The 17745-nt window shown below is 39.5% G+C and overlaps 2 protein-coding genes across 6 annotated transcripts in view; both read left to right on the forward strand.

The window, feature by feature from the left end:
• Positions 1–1362: 1362 nt before the first annotated feature.
• grm1b (glutamate receptor, metabotropic 1b) overlaps positions 1363–17745 on the forward strand; it is an 89965-nt gene continuing 73582 nt past the window's right edge. For all 5 annotated transcript variants that reach the window (XM_065254276.1, XM_065254302.1, XM_065254294.1 and 2 more), the window contains exon 1: positions 1363–1414. The gene's annotated coding sequence lies outside the window, so the exon portion shown is untranslated. The remainder of the gene's footprint in view (positions 1415–17745) is intronic.
• The window catches only part of LOC135735797 (NACHT, LRR and PYD domains-containing protein 3-like), a 56642-nt gene continuing 50519 nt past the window's right edge, over positions 11623–17745 (forward strand). Inside the window, exons 1-3 of the mRNA XM_065254361.1 lie at positions 11623–11705; positions 11890–12021; positions 15945–17539. Coding sequence (XP_065110433.1) covers positions 11638–11705; positions 11890–12021; positions 15945–17539 — 1795 coding nt within the window. The 5' untranslated portion in view covers positions 11623–11637. The remainder of the gene's footprint in view (positions 11706–11889; positions 12022–15944; positions 17540–17745) is intronic.

The following is a 17745-nucleotide window of genomic DNA, read 5'->3' on the forward strand; positions in this document are numbered from 1 at the left end:
ATTTTATGACCACGATGTCCACCAATGTGTAGCGAGATGCGTTTACTGTCCTCAGGTTTTGTGTGAAGAGAGTCTTGACTGGACGCTGTTACTGCGAGGTTAAATTTAGTGGGAAAGTTTATATATATCAGTGTCATATCAACAGGTTCTAGTGCTGGTTCGGATACAATGAAAAGTCTTGACAAATTAAACTGTAATAAAACTGCCAATCACAACCCTAAGATCACTTTCATACCTGTCCCTTCATCTCACAAGGAGTTTATCTGGACTGGTCAACGGGCATTTGGTCTTTCTACAGCATATCTGACAACATATTTTAATTGTACTTGATGTCTGATCACCATGTCAGGGCTTATTTTGTGATAACAACTAGTTGTATGTACATTATAATTAATAATCAATTTACTAATCCTACATTTTTTTTACAAGTAATAACTATAATCCTTTTAGAGGTTTTGACATTAGCATAAGCAAGATATTTTTATATTATTTAGACAGTGAACAGTTCTGCATTACTAATGGTGAATGTTTGGGATCTTGGTAAAACTGCAGTATATTATACTAAACCCGTTTTAGTAAAGTTTACATCAAACATTTAGTATTACTGTATAATCATAAATTCGTCTACAAATCATGCGTTTGTAATTTTTGGAGTTTCTTTCTGTACATAAAAGATTTTACGTGATCATAAATGGACTGAAATGTGGTGTTTTAGGGTTTTACTGCATTATTGTATAAATTATTACATTTACTGCAGTACCACTTTATCACCACCAGAGATCTCCGTTTCTTTACTACGTTATAAAAAGTTATTAAAAATTATGCGTCGCCTGTTTTAATACGTCTACTAAATTATAAGCATTAGTTAATATTATAGAATTATTTATATTGAGCATACAGTCCTGAACTCTACCTATGTTTGATTTTCGGTATATTCTTTAGAAATATTCGACTTTACCGATGGTTTTGTTAAATGTGCATTTAATTTCCTGTTTCTCTGTTCAGCACATTACGGAATGCTTCAATGTTAAATATACTGTATGTTTTATTTACTGTTTATTGTGAAGGCGTAATATATTCAAATAAAAAACATTATGCATAAACAGAGAGTGAAATTATAAGTGTTTGGGTGAGAAACAAAAAATCGTTTTACAGAAACATCACTGATAAATATATTATTAATAAAAACTGCCAAAATGTCTCATAACTCGAGATTAATCTAAATATTTGTAACATATGACAGTATATTGTTATTCAAAATGTTTTATATCTTTAGTATTGTTATCTCTGTATTGGGTGTTGGTGTTATGTGACCTGCTTCACGTGCAGTGTTTATAAAGGAGGCTGAAGAAAGAAAGCAGACGCAGTTTGAGCTCCGGCTGCGCAGCAGATCGAGGCACGCGACGACATGCAGGTGAGAATCATCTCATTCACATTCATGAACACTGCATGTATGACACACATATGATATAAAAACACCATCACTAACTGTTAGTAGTTATTATAAACCAGGTTTTGGTCAGCGAACAGATCGTCTGCATGGTTTAGGCTTGAGTAAAATCTGTCTGGTTTTAAGCTTTTGCTTTCCTGATTCAGGAAACCCTACATAAGATGTTGTTGATGATTTAAATGTATTCATTGAACAGACACCTTTTTAAAGTGACTTACAAATGCATGAAACATGTTGCCTTAAGAGCCAACAATAAGCATACGAAGTGCGAATAGTATTCATTTATGCATGTGAATTATGTGTCAATATCACATGTCTATAATAATAAAACATATATAATAAAAAGGCTCCTGTAAATATAAGTTATTCTGTGTACTTGATGTATAATTGAATTGAATTCAATGTAATCTGTGAGCTGTCCATGGTCCTGAATGCCATCAGCACTTAATACTGGCTATTACTTTAATTAACTATCATGACAACTCATTACATCTGTAAACTTTTGCTAAAATGTGACATAAAGTGATTCATTGTCATCTTCATTTGTAGGAAAGCTCCTCAGATGACCATGACTGGACAGGACTGGCAGCAAATATCTCTTGAAAACCCAGTGGACATGATTTTAAGCATCTGACAGCACAGGCATGATGTTGAGAATGAATTTCATCTCTGTTTTGCTTATTTCAGTCGTCCTATTTCATACTCATTCCATCTCAACAGCTAAATCACACGAGAGGTCAGTGGTACCCAGAGCAGCATCCCGCTCAGTGGCGAGGATGGATGGAGATATCATCATCGGGGCTTTGTTCTCTGTCCATCATCAACCGGCAGCAGATAAGGTTGCTGAGAGAACGTGTGGGGAGATCAGGGAGCAGTACGGTATCCAAAGGGTGGAAGCAATGTTTTACACACTGGACAGAATAAACGCCGATCCAAACCTTTTACCCAACATCACACTGGGTTGTGAAATCAGAGACTCGTGTTGGCACTCTTCAGTTGCTTTGGAACAAAGTATTGAGTTTATAAGAGACTCGCTCATTTCTATCCGAGATGACAACGATGGACCAAAGTGGTGCGTTGAAGGAAATCCTTCCGCTCAACCGCCACCCACCAAAAAGCCCATTGCTGGTGTAAGGGTCCAAATATGACCCCATCCATCCGTTTGGCCCAACGGCGGAATCCAAACGAGGATTATAGCGCGTTCTGTCTTTTCCGGCGCTTGCAGATGACGTTTTGGCATTATGCAATTTTGTATTATTATCTGACTCCAAGATAATGTTAATATAAATCGGATTGATAATTACTTTTAACAGTTACAGAATTTGGGTGGATGTTTGGTTATTCTTGTTTAGCCCTACTTGTTATTGCATCCGTTCATTCGGCTACTCATGTCGCTTTGGACTCACGCACCGGCCGTTTATTAATATTTAATAATCATGCGGGCCCACGATCACAACCGAATCAGGCTTGGTCGCTGCTAGAGGTTAGACCATATGTTCAGAAGGCCGCCCTTTACGCGTGCTCATCTCTGAACATACTTTATTTAGTCCCCATAGAGGTGCAACTTAATTATTACAATATTTATTTCTAACCAGAGGCTCACGACCACTATCATAAAACAAACTGACCGTCTTCTCCAATGATAGCTTTGTATAATCGTGTCATAATTTAATATGCAACTTAGATAGATTAATATTGAAATAACCAGAGGCTGAGGCTCATCTGATTTAGAGTGGTCAGACAACATTTACTTGTTACTCTAAACAGGAAATTAGCCTCCACGCATCTAATTTAACTTAAACTAACGCCAAGTGCTAGTCGGATCTCCAAAATCCTCCGCTGATGTACTACTATGCCATCTAGTCTGGGATTTTGGTCCGTAATACTAGCCTGATTTTCAGACATTGCGGTAACAAGGATACATCGTAATTTACTAATCATGTCAATAACTTTCGTAGCAACACAGAATAATCCAAACACAATTTATTAACCAGGTAGGTAAAACATAATTCAGAAGCCAATTTACATTCCAATTCAAATACGAAAATCAAACGAAAACCCATTGCATACCTGGTAATGAGATGAAGATCTGGTTACAGATTCCTCAAAGTAAAATAAAAATACATGATGCTGTGCCAGGACAGCATCATGGGGGTGCATTTCTCGATATTGAAAGTCCCGCCTAAATCTTCTACACATCTCCTTAAATAACCAGAGAACAAAGCATATAGGAATTTGATAATGATTGGTTGTTGTAAAAACTAAGGGCTGTCCTTAATCTGTATACAGTGGGTGATTGGTTTATGCTTAGAAAGGGAGGTGTCTATCAACATTGAATGAAGTTTCACATATACTTTAACATTGAATTCTGTTGTTATAAGAGTGAGACCATTGTAACCACTTGCAATGAGACATTCCAATAGAAAACAAATAAGATACAGATTTTAGATTCTTTGTGCATGTAGCATTTTATATACAGTTTGCTTTTAGAGAAAAGAATACAAATATATGACACCCTAAAGGTGTGTCTTTGAAACCCAAATGTGTCTCAGTGGGAAGTCCACTGTGAATCGTGGAGAGAGGCTTTTCCCGCGCACTCACTTTGCCCCCATGCAGTGTCCTTTGGGGAGGTGCTATCTTATTTAGGAAATTATCTTACACTGGTGTCATTGGACCTGGGTCCAGCTCAGTGGCCATTCAGGTTCAAAACCTGTTGCAGCTTTTTAATATCCCTCAGATTGCTTATTCAGCCACAAGCATTGATTTGAGTGATAAAACCCTTTATAAGTATTTCCTCAGGGTTGTGCCATCTGACACACTTCAAGCCCGAGCTCTCTTGGACATCGTCAAACGATACAACTGGACATACGTGTCAGCCGTTCACACTGAGGGTAAGTTTGACATCTCTGTGCAGAAGAAATTGAGCAATTCCATGCATATACAGGGAGTACAGAATTATTAGGCAAGTTGTATTTTTGAGGATTACTTTTGTTATTGTACAACTACAGAGCTCTTGGTCAATTCAAAATGTTAACAAACCATCAAACCTGAACATTTAAGTAGTAAAAAGTGAAATTTTGGCTTTCTTAAGAGAATATTTCTATGTACATCATTATTAGGCAACTATTAGTGTGCAGAATTATTAGGCAACTAAATGAAAAACAAAGATTTTTCCATCTCACTTGTTTTTTCACCTGTTAAAGTGAGAATAATAAACAAACTCTACATTTACAAAAAAAATTAATAAAACAATAAAAAATAAAAAAATATATAGACTCAGTGACCAATATAGCCAGCCTTCTTTTCGATAACAGTCACAAGCCTTCAGTCAGTTCGGATTCAGTCAGTTTCTTGATCTGGTCTGAATCAACATTTTGTGCAGCCACAACCACAGCCTCCCAGACACTGTTCAGAGAGGTGTAATGTACCTTCACTGTAAATGTCCTGCTTAAGAAGGGATCAAAAGGTCTCAATAGGGTTTAAGTCAGGTGAAGAAGGGGCCATGTCATTGGTTTTTCATCTCTAAGGCCTTTACTGGCCAGTCATGCAGTGGAGTACTTTGATGTATGTGATGGAGCGTTGTCTTGTGACTGTTATCGAAAAGAAGGGTGGCTATATTGGTCACTGAGTCTATATATATTTTTATTTTTTATTGTTGTATTATTTTCTTTTTGTAAATGTAGAGTTTGTTTATTATTCTCACTTTAACAGGTGAAAAAAAACAAGTGAGATGGTAAAATCTTTGTTTTTACATTTAGTTGCCTAATAATTCTGCACACTAATAGTTGCCTAATAATGATGTACATAGAAATATTATCTTAAGAAAGCCAAAATTTCACTTTTACTACTTAAATGTTCAGGTTTGAGGGTTTGTTAACATTTTGAATTGACCAAGAGCTCTGTAGTTGTACAATAACAAAAGTAATCCTCAAAAATACAACTTGCTAATAATTCTGCACTCCCTGTATATGAAGTTTTTAACCATACTGATATCTGTGTCAATATTTGGTGACTTAAATAACCATGTGAGGTCTCTGTTTAAGTTTTTAATAGTTCTGGACAAAGATTAGATAACGTGATTTTTAGCATAATAAACAAGTGTGTGCTTTGTGTAATTATTATGTATATATAAATACACACACATTCATGTATGTATTTAAGAAACATTTACATATATTTATTTATATTTTATATATTCTATATTATATATAAATAAAAAATACATATAAATAAAAATTTTCTGTATTAATATATTAAATGTATGTGAGTGTGTTTAAATATAAATAATAATTACACACAGCACACACACACACACACACATATCTTATGCAAAAATAAACTTTTATTTTGTATGCGATTAATCCCGATTAATCTTTTCCCAGCACTAATAAAAAAAAAATTCAAAGGATTTTTCATATTTAGGTGAGTGCAGCTTTTACAGTTGTCACATCTATAACAGAAAAATGTCACACAACGTTGTTTATTCCTCATGAAAATTAACTCTTTCCCCGCCATTGACAAGTTCTCGTCAATTAAAGGCAGAGTAGGCAGGTCTTGTCTAAAAATCTTTTTTCCACATTTGTTTAAACTGTCTTTATACCAATACATAATTAAAATGTAAGTACTCTGAAAAATAGAGTATAAAAGTCGAGTGTCTGTAGACCTCTCACAACTGTTTGAGACACGGCTAATTATTTCCATTTGGGACGAAAGAAATGATTGGCTTGGGCAACTGTCACTCTCTTTCGCAACCGTGGCTACCACCCGTGCTGCTACAGGATCGAGATCCTGCAGCGCGATGACTTAGTGCAGTGGTTCTCAACTCTAGTCCATATGTGTACCAAATTTGGTTTCGATACCTTCTTCCAATCCCAAGTTATAGCTTTTTAAGTCCAAGAGGCCCACCCATTGGGGGCGTTTGGGCGTGGCTTGACGACAGTGAGTCGAAAGTTAAACTTTTTTTATATCACTTTTGATATTCACACTCTAGAGAATATTACAGCACTGCTCCGATCGGACAAAAAACCTTTCCTGGCGCGAATGAAATCGGAGATATACGTTTTATTTGGCTTGATGCAAGGATTCCATGGATATAAGACACTTGAGATTTGGACAAGATTTGTGGGAGTTATTATGAGCATCAACGCATTTGCCATCGTTAGAGCGCCACCTATTATAGGCCAATTGGGTTGGTACTCTGCAGTGGCGTGTTTACCCACCATGCAAACCACGCAATTGCATGGGGCCTCCCGGGCTTGGGGGGCCCCCTACTGGCCACAAGCTGTGCGAAAGTATGTTACGTTTATTCAGACCCGAATCAAATTCGGATAAAGCACGCGCGAGCGAGAGATGTGCGAGTATGCACGTAGAATAATATTTGCGCTCATCCTCATCCTCGTGAGGGCACATATAGGCTACTTCATGTGAAGCTCTCTGGGAAAGCGCACCTCTGCTCGGCGCGCACAAATGCAGCCACACAAGTGCTGGAATGAGCGCTCGCTCGACTCTCTCTGTGCTCTCATAACTGCACAACATTAACTTGATGGTCAAGTTTACTTTAAAGACTTTGGGCTTCACACCTGTGATTGGTGGTTCGGTTTGATGACACGCATCTTTTGTTCCACACTCGAAGAGGTATAAACATGATAAAGACACCACGCAGGGGTTTAAATCACGTCGAAAATAGACAAATCATATTACATCATTGTCATTAAAATGTCATCTTTAGTGTATGTCTAGTCTATATGCTTGTTGTATCTCACAGTAAGTTTGTTATTGCAATATGAACATTAGAGTTTTATGTGATTGCCATCCATAAATTCAAGCAATAACCAACTTACAATGTTGTTTGTGTTTGTTAGTTCAGTTTGTTTGATCAGTATGAATCTTAATCTAATGCTTCCTCTTTTTCCTCATTTAGTTTTTTTAGCAAGATGTCAGACACTGAAGTTGCAGTATTAATAACATTGTTTTAAATACATCCTATAATACATTTGCAAGCAAAAGATATATCTGAGAGGGGCGTGAAATTTTTTTTTAAACCAAGAATTTTTGTCACAACAAACTAACAATTTAGTGTTATTTTAAGCAGTGTAAAACAAAATAAACCAGGTTTATATATATCTCACTTAATTCTATATACTGAATATTATTGTCGTGCAATTCAAATGAAAAACCTTGGGCAATGCTGGGGCATGGGGGGCCCCGGTTCTTGGACTTTGCTAAGGGCCACCAAAATGGTAAACACGCTACTTATACTCTGTCAACCTCTCCCCAAATTGGGTCCTACCATTTGGCCAAGTTTCAAGTCTCTATAGGCCTTACGGTTTGGTCTGCACGTTCCGTTTTACGGCAGAATAAAAAAATAATAAAAATCTGAGCAATTACAATAATGTTTCAGCCCTACGGGCTTGAACCCCTTAAGAAACACGCAGATATTCTTAAGTACTTGCGCATGCGCTCTCGGCAGAAAGCTTTATCGACTGGAGGGGGAACAGACATTCCGATGGGAACAGGATCGGCTGCTTCACCGGTTTATTGATTTAACTTATGTGTAAACGCATGAAAACAGTTTTTTATAATAAGCAAATTTTTGATAGTTATCCGCTTATTCTGCGCAGTTAAACGTCATCATTGTTTTCTGCTCCACCCTTATGAAAGTAAAACTTTTTTAGCAGACTCCATTTTGTGAAGTCCTGAAGGAGGTAGGTTTTTACAAACATTACTGTGATCAGTTGCATGCACTAAATAAAATTAATATGTGTAAAAAAATTCAATTCACTGGAATGTCGTGTTTTCTATATGTTGATTTCGCTCAAACGTTGTTCGATGTTGTTTTCAGACACATATCTAAAACATATATTCTGTGGCAATATGTCTATTTATTTAAAAGTGTTTCATAATTGGGTTATTTATGAAATTGAATCACATCATGGACAACAGCGTGATGATATACCCATGTCTTTTAAGTTACATGTCCATCCATGACAGGGGGGATGCACTTCCCAAACGCTCTCTCAAAGTTTCATTTCTTTGTTTAATATCATTGAGTTTGTTATTGGACTATTCTATTGGTTCTAGAAAGCTTTTATACCTACTTTTGTCCCTAAAGCAACGAGCGTTTCTTCTATGTTTATTTGCCTCTTTCCTGGCTAATTTGCGAGTGACATGTTTACATTTGGAGCACTGACATTATATGCCTTCATCAATCGGGTATGGGGAGTGAAAGCTGAACTTTCTGTGCTAACTAAGCAGCAGTGTTGCCACTGGCGACTTTGTCTCTAGACTTTTCAGACCTTAGCGACTTATTTTAAAAAAGCGACAAATCTAGCGGCTTTTTCTGGCGTTGTTGGAGACTTTGAAAGTAAAAGCACGCATCTTTCACTCTCAGGGTTCCCACGCGTCAGGGAAAACCTGGAATTCCTGGAAAATGAATGAGTAATTTTCCAGTGCTGAAAAACACGTGGAAAATGAAAAAAAAAGGCAGAAATTGTACTGGAATATCTTGAAGTTGTCCTGGAAGGGATAGTTAACACAAAATTTTTGTCATCATTTACATTTAATAATTTGACAGATGATTTTATCTAAAGTGATTTACAATTAGTATGCAGTGGGCAGCTAACTGCAAAGCAAACAGGGGTCAAGTGCCTTTCTCAAGGGCACTTCAGTCAGTCCAGTTCGAACTGGATGTGCACGAATGTTTGAATATTCGTTTCTGAAAAATAATAATTCGAAAATTAAAAATGCTATTCCATTATCCGTATTCTTCATGAGAAAAGAAAACTGTGTCACCAGGGTTAAGCCTTTATTAGAATTTTCTCATCTTTTTTAACTCTCTTTTTACTTCATATGTAATGACTTATAATATACAAAATATAAAAAAAATCATTTGTAGGCTATGTATTTCTAAATCTTTGTTCACTAACATCTCAAGCTATAGTTCAAATATCTGCCAAATGCGTATTAAATACACACAGCGGCCTGCAAAGAACGCATGATAAAACTGGTGAGCATCAGAATTCAATAACATTGTTTTAATTTTTAATGTAATTAAGTAATGTAAAATGTAACATTAAATGTAATATTTAACTTTATGTATTACCATAACCAATTGGAGCATTTTTTGTGCAGTAATCAGCAAAATGACATCTTAATTTAAATAAATATTCGAATGTTTGCTTTTTATGAGCTCAAATATTAGAATATGAAAACTACCCATCCCTAGTTGGAACCAGTGACATTCTGGTTACCAGTCTAACTCTACCTGACCTTCACTGACCTGCAGATTGTTCCCAACCTGTATAAATTTCTTTGTTCTGCTGAACACAAAGGAAAATATTTGGAAGAATGCAAGTAACCAAACAGATCTATTTATTTATTATATATTATATCAGTAATTATTTTACCTACGATAGCAGTAAAATTAGGTCTGTTTGATTACATAACTGATGACAGAATTTTTGTTATTAATTGACTATCCCCTTAAGTAACAAGCAATAACATTTAGAGTTTGTCCAAAAAAGTTTTTGTTAGCAGAAAGCGCTCTGTGTAGGAATGGCAAGTTGAAATACTATGATTTTAGGCTATCCTGACATAAAATGACCATTGTGAAACAGTCATGACAATTTATGTGGTCCTGCTCCTAAATGTTGGTCCTACATCTATACGCTGGTTCTCTGCTGCCAATTACTGTTTACAACCAGTGCACCCTGATGACATTTACTGACTTGGCCATAGAAAACGATTTAGGTACCATCATTGTGCAGTCTCAAAAAAAACTCTCTTACTTTGTATTTTTGTCTTGTTTTCAGGAGAAATATCTAAAAATTCTTAAATTAAGATGTATTTTCTTGATGAGCAAAATGAACTAAGAAAATTAGTCTAGTTTTTACACAAAGAATATACAATTTAAGTGAATTTGTGCTTAAAACAAGCAAAAATATCTGCCAATGGGGTGAGAAAAATTAAGTTGAACTAAGTGTTTAAGAAAAAAGAAAACTTATTTCAAGATTTTTTTCTCATCCCATTGGCAGACATTTTTGCTTGTTTTAAGTACAAATTCACTTAAAATTGTATATTTTCTTTTCTTAGGTAACTGCTTAGGTCAGAAAATGCATCTTAATTTAAGAATTTTTAGATATTTCTACTGAAAACAAGACAAAAATACTAAGTAAGAAAGTCATTTTTTTGCAGTGTAGTAAGAATAGCACTGTTATGCTAATGACGTAATCTAGAGACGTTTAGCGACTTTCCAAGCAAGCTTTAGCTACTTTACATTGAAAATAGTTGGCTACACTGCTGCCCCCTCCCCGTTCTGTAATTGGTTCCCTATGTCATGGGAAAAATTGGTCCATGGTTTCCATGCTAGACTTGAAGCGTGAATAAATTTGCGTGCAAGGCAGCATGGGAAAACCCAGGCTAGTACATTTACTAAGTGTACTTAAAAGTATATTTTAGTGCACTTTTTTCTCCTGGGATAGCATTTGTTAACTCTTAACACCCCTGGACCTCTCTCATTTTCAAGCCCTGGCTACGACCATGTTTGTAACAAATCAAAGGTCATTGAAACCTTTAGTTCATTAACCGACTCCATGGTGATCATTTGCCATTTGAAAACCTTTCTAAGGGCACAATAGAAGTGCAGCTAGCTATTGTAATATAAGTCCTTTCAAGACGCTTATACACACACACGTTATCCACAAGTACGTTATTCAGGCGCTTATTCACATGTACGTTATCCAGACGCAAATTACAAAATATCAATTTCTCAGGTACGCCGCCGCCGATGTGCAGCTCTGCCACGTGGCTCTATACCATAGCATACTATACTATACTATACTATACTATGGCCAGACGGCAGGTGAGCGTATACACGTTAGCTCTCATGTTTGGTAGTGTTAGCTAATCAATCAGCAGAAAGTTTAGCTTTCACACTTTTACACTTGTCCAGTTTTATCTGAAATGCATCCAAGACCACCTCCTGAAGTGGTTTGAGCGATCGGATTTAAATCCGTCTCGAAAACGTTTCGAAGGGCATGTGTGTTGCCACATAGATGAATAATTTAAAAAAGTTTCGTCTTTTGTAAGGATGTGTAACTTCTTTATTTATGTTATGTTTGTAGACAACTGCATCTAAAATGAGTCTCATTGAGGAGATCGAGAAGGAGTGTGAACCAAGCTGTGTGTCTATGAAGAGTCACGAATCCATGAACCACCCCCATAATCTCAGTGATGGAGATGTGACCTCTGACCCTGCGTGAGTTGTCATTTCACTGCAAAAATAAATGATTAATGATGAATCACTGCTGTAAAGAAACTGGTAAAGAGAGTTGTTTTTTGTGTTTTTCGTAATGTAGCTTATTGTTTCAAAGCTTTACTCAAAACACTGCAACGCGTACAATTTCAAGGCTGGTCCATTCTAATTTGGTGTGTTTCCATAGCACTGCATCTAAAATGAGTTTCATTGAGGAGAGAGAGAAGGAGTGTGAACCAAGCTGTGTGTCTATGAAGAGTCACAGATCCATGGGCCACCCCCCTAATCTCAGTGATGGAGACGTGACTTTTGACCCTGTGTGAGTATAAACACAATTGAACTATTATAGTGAAACAAATTACACTTACAATTGTGAGTTTAAAGCTGATGAAAAGCAACAGTCTTTTCACTTTTGTGTTCACCAGCTGTTATAAATACTGCAGTGCATCCCTCATGGACTTCACTAGATTTGCCCTTTTGCCACTTTCGTCATCAATGCATTTAGCTGCCCTTCTTGTCTGCCTGTAGCACTGTTGTCATTTCAATTTATTTCAGTGAACATCTGCAGAAAACTCTAGATTTTGTTAAAGTCATTAAATGTTTATATAATTTGACAGTAATATTAAAATCATATAATTATACAGTGGTGTAGTCTACGTGATACGCAGGTATACGCCGTATACCCACTAGGAATTGTTAAGGATTTCGGTATACCCACTAAAAATAGCATGAGGATGCGTAACAGCATGGTTTTGTGACATTTCAAACTTTTAGTCATAATTTAGATGTGAAGCACTTACCATTAGCATGCTACACTTGCTACTTTAGCGGGTTGAAATGAATATACATATTAGGCTAGATATTTAGTGTGTTTGACTTCCTGCCGAACTGCGCGATCCGATCTTCCTTCCGAACTTCCCTTCTCTGTGTTCATTTATATATCTACGTTCAATAACTTCTGTGAGGAAATTCATGTCTGCGTTGATGTTCAGTTCAGACTTGCAAATTAAAGATCATTTTCTTCACTTTGGTTTGGTGTCTAATATTAGGCTACATGAAGGTCTTGTAATAATAATAAGCATATTTTCATTTTTAGACCATGCTTGTTTTATATGACTGCACCTGTCCTCATTCATCATGATTAGTTTGCTCACACCTGTCTTTGATTAACTCCATCATCACTCTGTGTATTTATACTGCCTGTTTAGTTCATCCCTTTATCGGTTATTGTATATGTTACCCTCCATGTGTAAGCTGTCTTCGTGTTTAAAACTAAGTAAAGCTTTAAATGTTATATGTATTTACGACTCATCGTCTTCATTACCTTAGTTCCGTTACAGAATAACCGACCAAAACAAACAAAATGGACTCACCCGTACTGCACGCTCTTCTTCGTCCGGAGAACCGAGGACTCATGGCCTACATGGAGATGACACTCCGGTGGCGGGGGCTTTCTTTCTTTGCTCCAGAGCCCGAGGCGGTTCCTGTACCCGAGCCGGAGCTAGAGCGTGCGGAGCAGTCCACCACTCAGCCAGGAGCTGACGTCGACCTTATAGACCTGTGGTCGACGGATCCTAATCCCACCCTGATTCCCACCCTTGTGTCTTCGCCGGTCCCGTCCGGAAATCTTCATCCGTCCTATACCCTAATTCCTCCTCCTGTGCTGGATCCGTCGGCACCCCTGGTGTCGTCATGCTCCTTGGCTCTGCCTCCGCCGCTAGCTCCATGCGGCCCATCTCCTCCGCCTCCGCCTCGGACCTCTCCTACACCAGCATGGCCAGAAAGAGAGCTCCCGTCCACGCCTCAGATCTCCGGTCCCACTCCGCCACCACAGTTTGGACACCCGTCACCTGCACCTTGCCTCACCATTCCCTCACCACCGCCGTGGCCTGTCTGCCCGGAGATCAGCCGCCGGCGGTCGACATCCTTCCTCCGACACGGACTTCTGGTTTCTCAGCTATGCCTCTCACCTGCACCCCTACGTCTACGCCGGACTCCGCCCTTCCTCTGGCTTCTCCGTCACCCTCTCTCACCACATCGTCACCCCGTTCAGCCAAGTCCCCACCAGCACTTCGGCTCTGGGAGTCAGCGGCTGGCCTCCGTATCTCCTGCACCATGTTGTTGTCCCGGTCCTTCATCCTCTCGTCACCGGTTGCCCATTTCCCCATGTTTCCGCATCAGGTGTTCAGATCCTGGGATTCCCCCTGCACGTCATCCGTTCCACCCTGGATCCTCCCACCTTCAGCTCCACCATGGTCCATGTCACCGACTCCACACGTGCGCGTCTCCCACCTGGTGATCTCATTATCTCTGACTCTTCTCACCAGCGTCCCGCACCTGATCCTTATTATTGCCTAATCCGGTTTGATTTAAATTCCCCTCGTTTCCTTTGTTCCTGGCAAGTTCGTCTTAGTGTGTTCATGCCCGCTAGCTCTGTCTAGTTCTTGTCTTGTCAAGTTTAGTAAATTTTTTGGATAAATATCTGTGCTCTCTGCTGCCTTTGCCCGTTTAGATCCCCCGCCCCGTTGTCACTCTATTGTGGATCAGTTTCCCAGTCTTCGCCCTTCTCTGCTGGATTATTTCCATCACTGCTGTCTGGTTTTCCCGACTGGTGTGGCACAGTCGAGTTTGCGCTCTCTACATCTGTGGTTTCACCGAGCGCTGTCCCACGGCTTGTGCTGATCAGAAGCAGTGCGCTGTCCAGCGCTTCGTCAGCTGAAGACTTTGCCTATTTATCTCTCTCTCTCTGTGCCCCGCCAGGATTCTCTCTCTCTGTCCCACCAGGATTCTCTCTCCGTGCCCGACAGGAATTCGTCTCTGTGTTGACAGATTGTTGTGGATGTCCTACAGCCCGGCTGTGTTTCCCACATTGTGAGCATTCCTGAGGAGATCGTTGTGGTCCGCTTCGCTAGTGTTGTCTCTTCACCTCTTCTTCACACACACGGACACTGAGAGTTTTCTTCTATACATACTACTGATCTACCAAGTGTTTTGAATAAGATACCTCTGCGCTGGGATTCCTGTCTTGTGTCTTCCTAACAGGACGAACTTGCCAATATGGATCCCGCGGAGGTTGACGCCCTCCGATCTGCTCTCGCCCAGCAGGGTTCATGGTTGGCCCGCCAACACTCGGCCCGTCTCACCACCACATCTCAAGAGGTCGAGGATTTATCTACTCGTATGTCTGACCTTTCCTCCCATCTTGACCAGGTTCAGCAGAACACCTCTCAAACCAGTCAGCTGTTAGAGACGGAGCCTCATGCCACAGACCCACCACCGTATGATGGCAATCCCGCCTCCTGCCGAGCGTTTTTGTCGCAATACTCTCTGGTCTTTGCCCTCCAGCCACGTCGCTATGCATCTGAGCGCACCCGGGTTGCGTATGTGATTACCCTGCTGATTGGCAAGGCTTGTGAGTGTGCTAAAGCCGTTTGGGATGCCGGCGATCCTTGCTGCCGATCCTTTAATGAGTTTCGCGAGGAGATGGAAAAACTCTTCGACCGCTCCGTTCGCGGGGACGCCGCTGCGGCTCGGTTGGCACATCTGGTTCAGGGAAGACACTCAGTCACCGAGTACGCCATTGAGTTTAAGACCCTAGCGGCTGCCTGCCACTGGAACGAAGCGGCTCTTCGAGCGCAGTTTGTTGAAGGGTTGTCAGACAGTCTTCAAGATGAAATCGCTGTTCACGATCTTCCCCCCACTCTTGATGCCATCATTGATTTAACTCTCCGGATCGAAGCCCGGAGGATGCTTCGCAGTCAGCGCCGCTCTCTGCGCCAGCGAGTGCTTTTCAGAATGCTCTCTCAGTTACATGAAGATCCATAGACCCTTTTACTGTTTGTACACAATGATGACGTGGCAGCGTGTGTGCGCGCATTTAGGCAACGGAAGTATGGCAAGAATCAGCAGTGAAGCAACACAGTACTATAGTGGATAGAAGACGTTAGCAGATGGCCAAAAATAAAGTTGCCAGATACATATATACGTATATTAGTATATTATATTAGAGCAACCAAACGCAACAACCACACATTTTGATGCTGGGAAACTTAAGTTTTATTAAACTTTCGGAGTTGCTTACACGTTAGAACCAATGGGGAATAACACCACTTTTGTTGCCTAAATTGCTTGCTGGGTAGTGTGCTTTCATTATTTGTAAATGCTTTTCTGCCTTTTATTGTTTTTTATAACAGACATAAACACACATAACGCAATTTTTGTCCTTCTTTTGATTATCTTCAGTAGGACAAGACAGACTTCAGACCTGCAGACAAACACACTGCTGGAAGAGACTGCAGACCTGCAGAGAGTCAAAGATCAACACAAAACCATCATGAAGAACAAGTATGAGAGTTTATTTGAGGGAATCAAACTACAAGATAATCAAACCCTCTTGAACAGGATTTACACACAACTGTACATCATAGAGGGAGAAAGAGAAGGAGTGAATGAAGAACATGAAGTTTTACACATGGAGAAAAAACCCACAACACAACACTCACAAGACACTCAAATCTACTGCAATGACATCTTTAAACCTCTACAAGAACCAGGATATAAAACAGAGAAAAGAAGGAGGATGGATAACATCAAGAGCGTTCTTACTAAAGGCATCGCTGGAATTGGTAAAACCGTCTCTGTACAGAAGTTCATTCTGGATTGGGCCGAGGGAACAGCCAATCAGGATGTAGATTTCATGTTCGTGCTTCCTTTTCGAGAACTGAACTTGATTCAAGATGATCAGTACAGTCTTCACAAACTTCTGCTTGACTTTCATCCTGAACTTCAAGATCTGGACTCAAAGATGTATGATGAGTGTAAAGTTGTGTTCATATTTGATGGTCTGGATGAAAGCAGAATAACACTGATGTTTGAAGACATTGAGAAAGTTTGTGATGTAACTCAGACTTCATCAGTGCCTGTGTTGATGTCAAACCTCATCAAAGGAGATCTGCTTCCCTCTGCTCACATCTGGATCACCTCCAGACCAGCAGCGGCCAATCAGATCCCTTCTGAATACATCAACCGTGTGACAGAAATCCAGGGATTCAATGATCCTCAGAAAGAGGAATATTTTAGGAAGAGAATCAGTGATGAAGATCAAGCCAGCAGAATCATCTCACACATTAGAAGAGCGAGAAGTCTCCACATCATGTGTCATATACCAGTCTTCTGCTGGATCTCATCCACTGTGCTTCAGAAGATCCTGATACAAAATCACACAGCAGAAATCCCTCAAACCCTGACTGAAATGTACATCCACTTCCTGCTAATTCAGATGAATATGAAGAATGAGAAGTATGATGAGAGAGATCCAGAGAAACTCCTGCAGTCCAACAGAGAAGTGATTGTGAAACTGTCTGAACTGGCTTTCATACAGCTGATGAAGGGTAATGTGATGTTTTATGAGGAGGACCTGAGAGATTGTGGGATAGACATCACTGATGCCTCTGTGTATTCTGGGATCTGTACTGAGATCTTTAAAGAGGAATCTGTGATTCATCAGAGGAAAATCTTCTGCTTCATACATCTCAGCTTGCAGGAGTTTCTTGCTGCGTTCTTTGTGTTTTGCATACAAACCAAAAATGTGAAACCAATTTACAAAGGAAGACGGTGGTACACTACAAGAAACTCTCTATTTCAGCTACTTAAGTCACAAGTTGACACATCTCTGCGAGTGATAAATGGACATCTGGATCTTTTCCTGCGATTCCTGCTGGGCATCTCACTGGACTCCAATCAGAGACTCTTACAGGATCTACTGACACACACAGAGGACAGCACAGAGGCCATTAAGAAAACCACAAAGTATATTAAAATCAAAATCAAAATCAAGCGTGATAATTCAAAATTTAACAGATCCATCAATGGTTTAAAAAAAGATCAACCTAATCTCTCCAACTCCAATCTGTCCAGCAAATATCAGCATCCTCTCCTAACTGACAGCTCAATCAGTCTGTTTGAAGAAGATCTACATGACCGCTTATTTGGCAGATTATTAAACCAAAATCAACATTCCCTCCTAACTGACAGCTCTATCAGT

The sequence above is a fragment of the Paramisgurnus dabryanus genome, chromosome 17, assembly GCF_030506205.2.
Source record: "Paramisgurnus dabryanus chromosome 17, PD_genome_1.1, whole genome shotgun sequence".
Lineage (NCBI taxonomy): Eukaryota > Metazoa > Chordata > Actinopteri > Cypriniformes > Cobitidae > Paramisgurnus > Paramisgurnus dabryanus.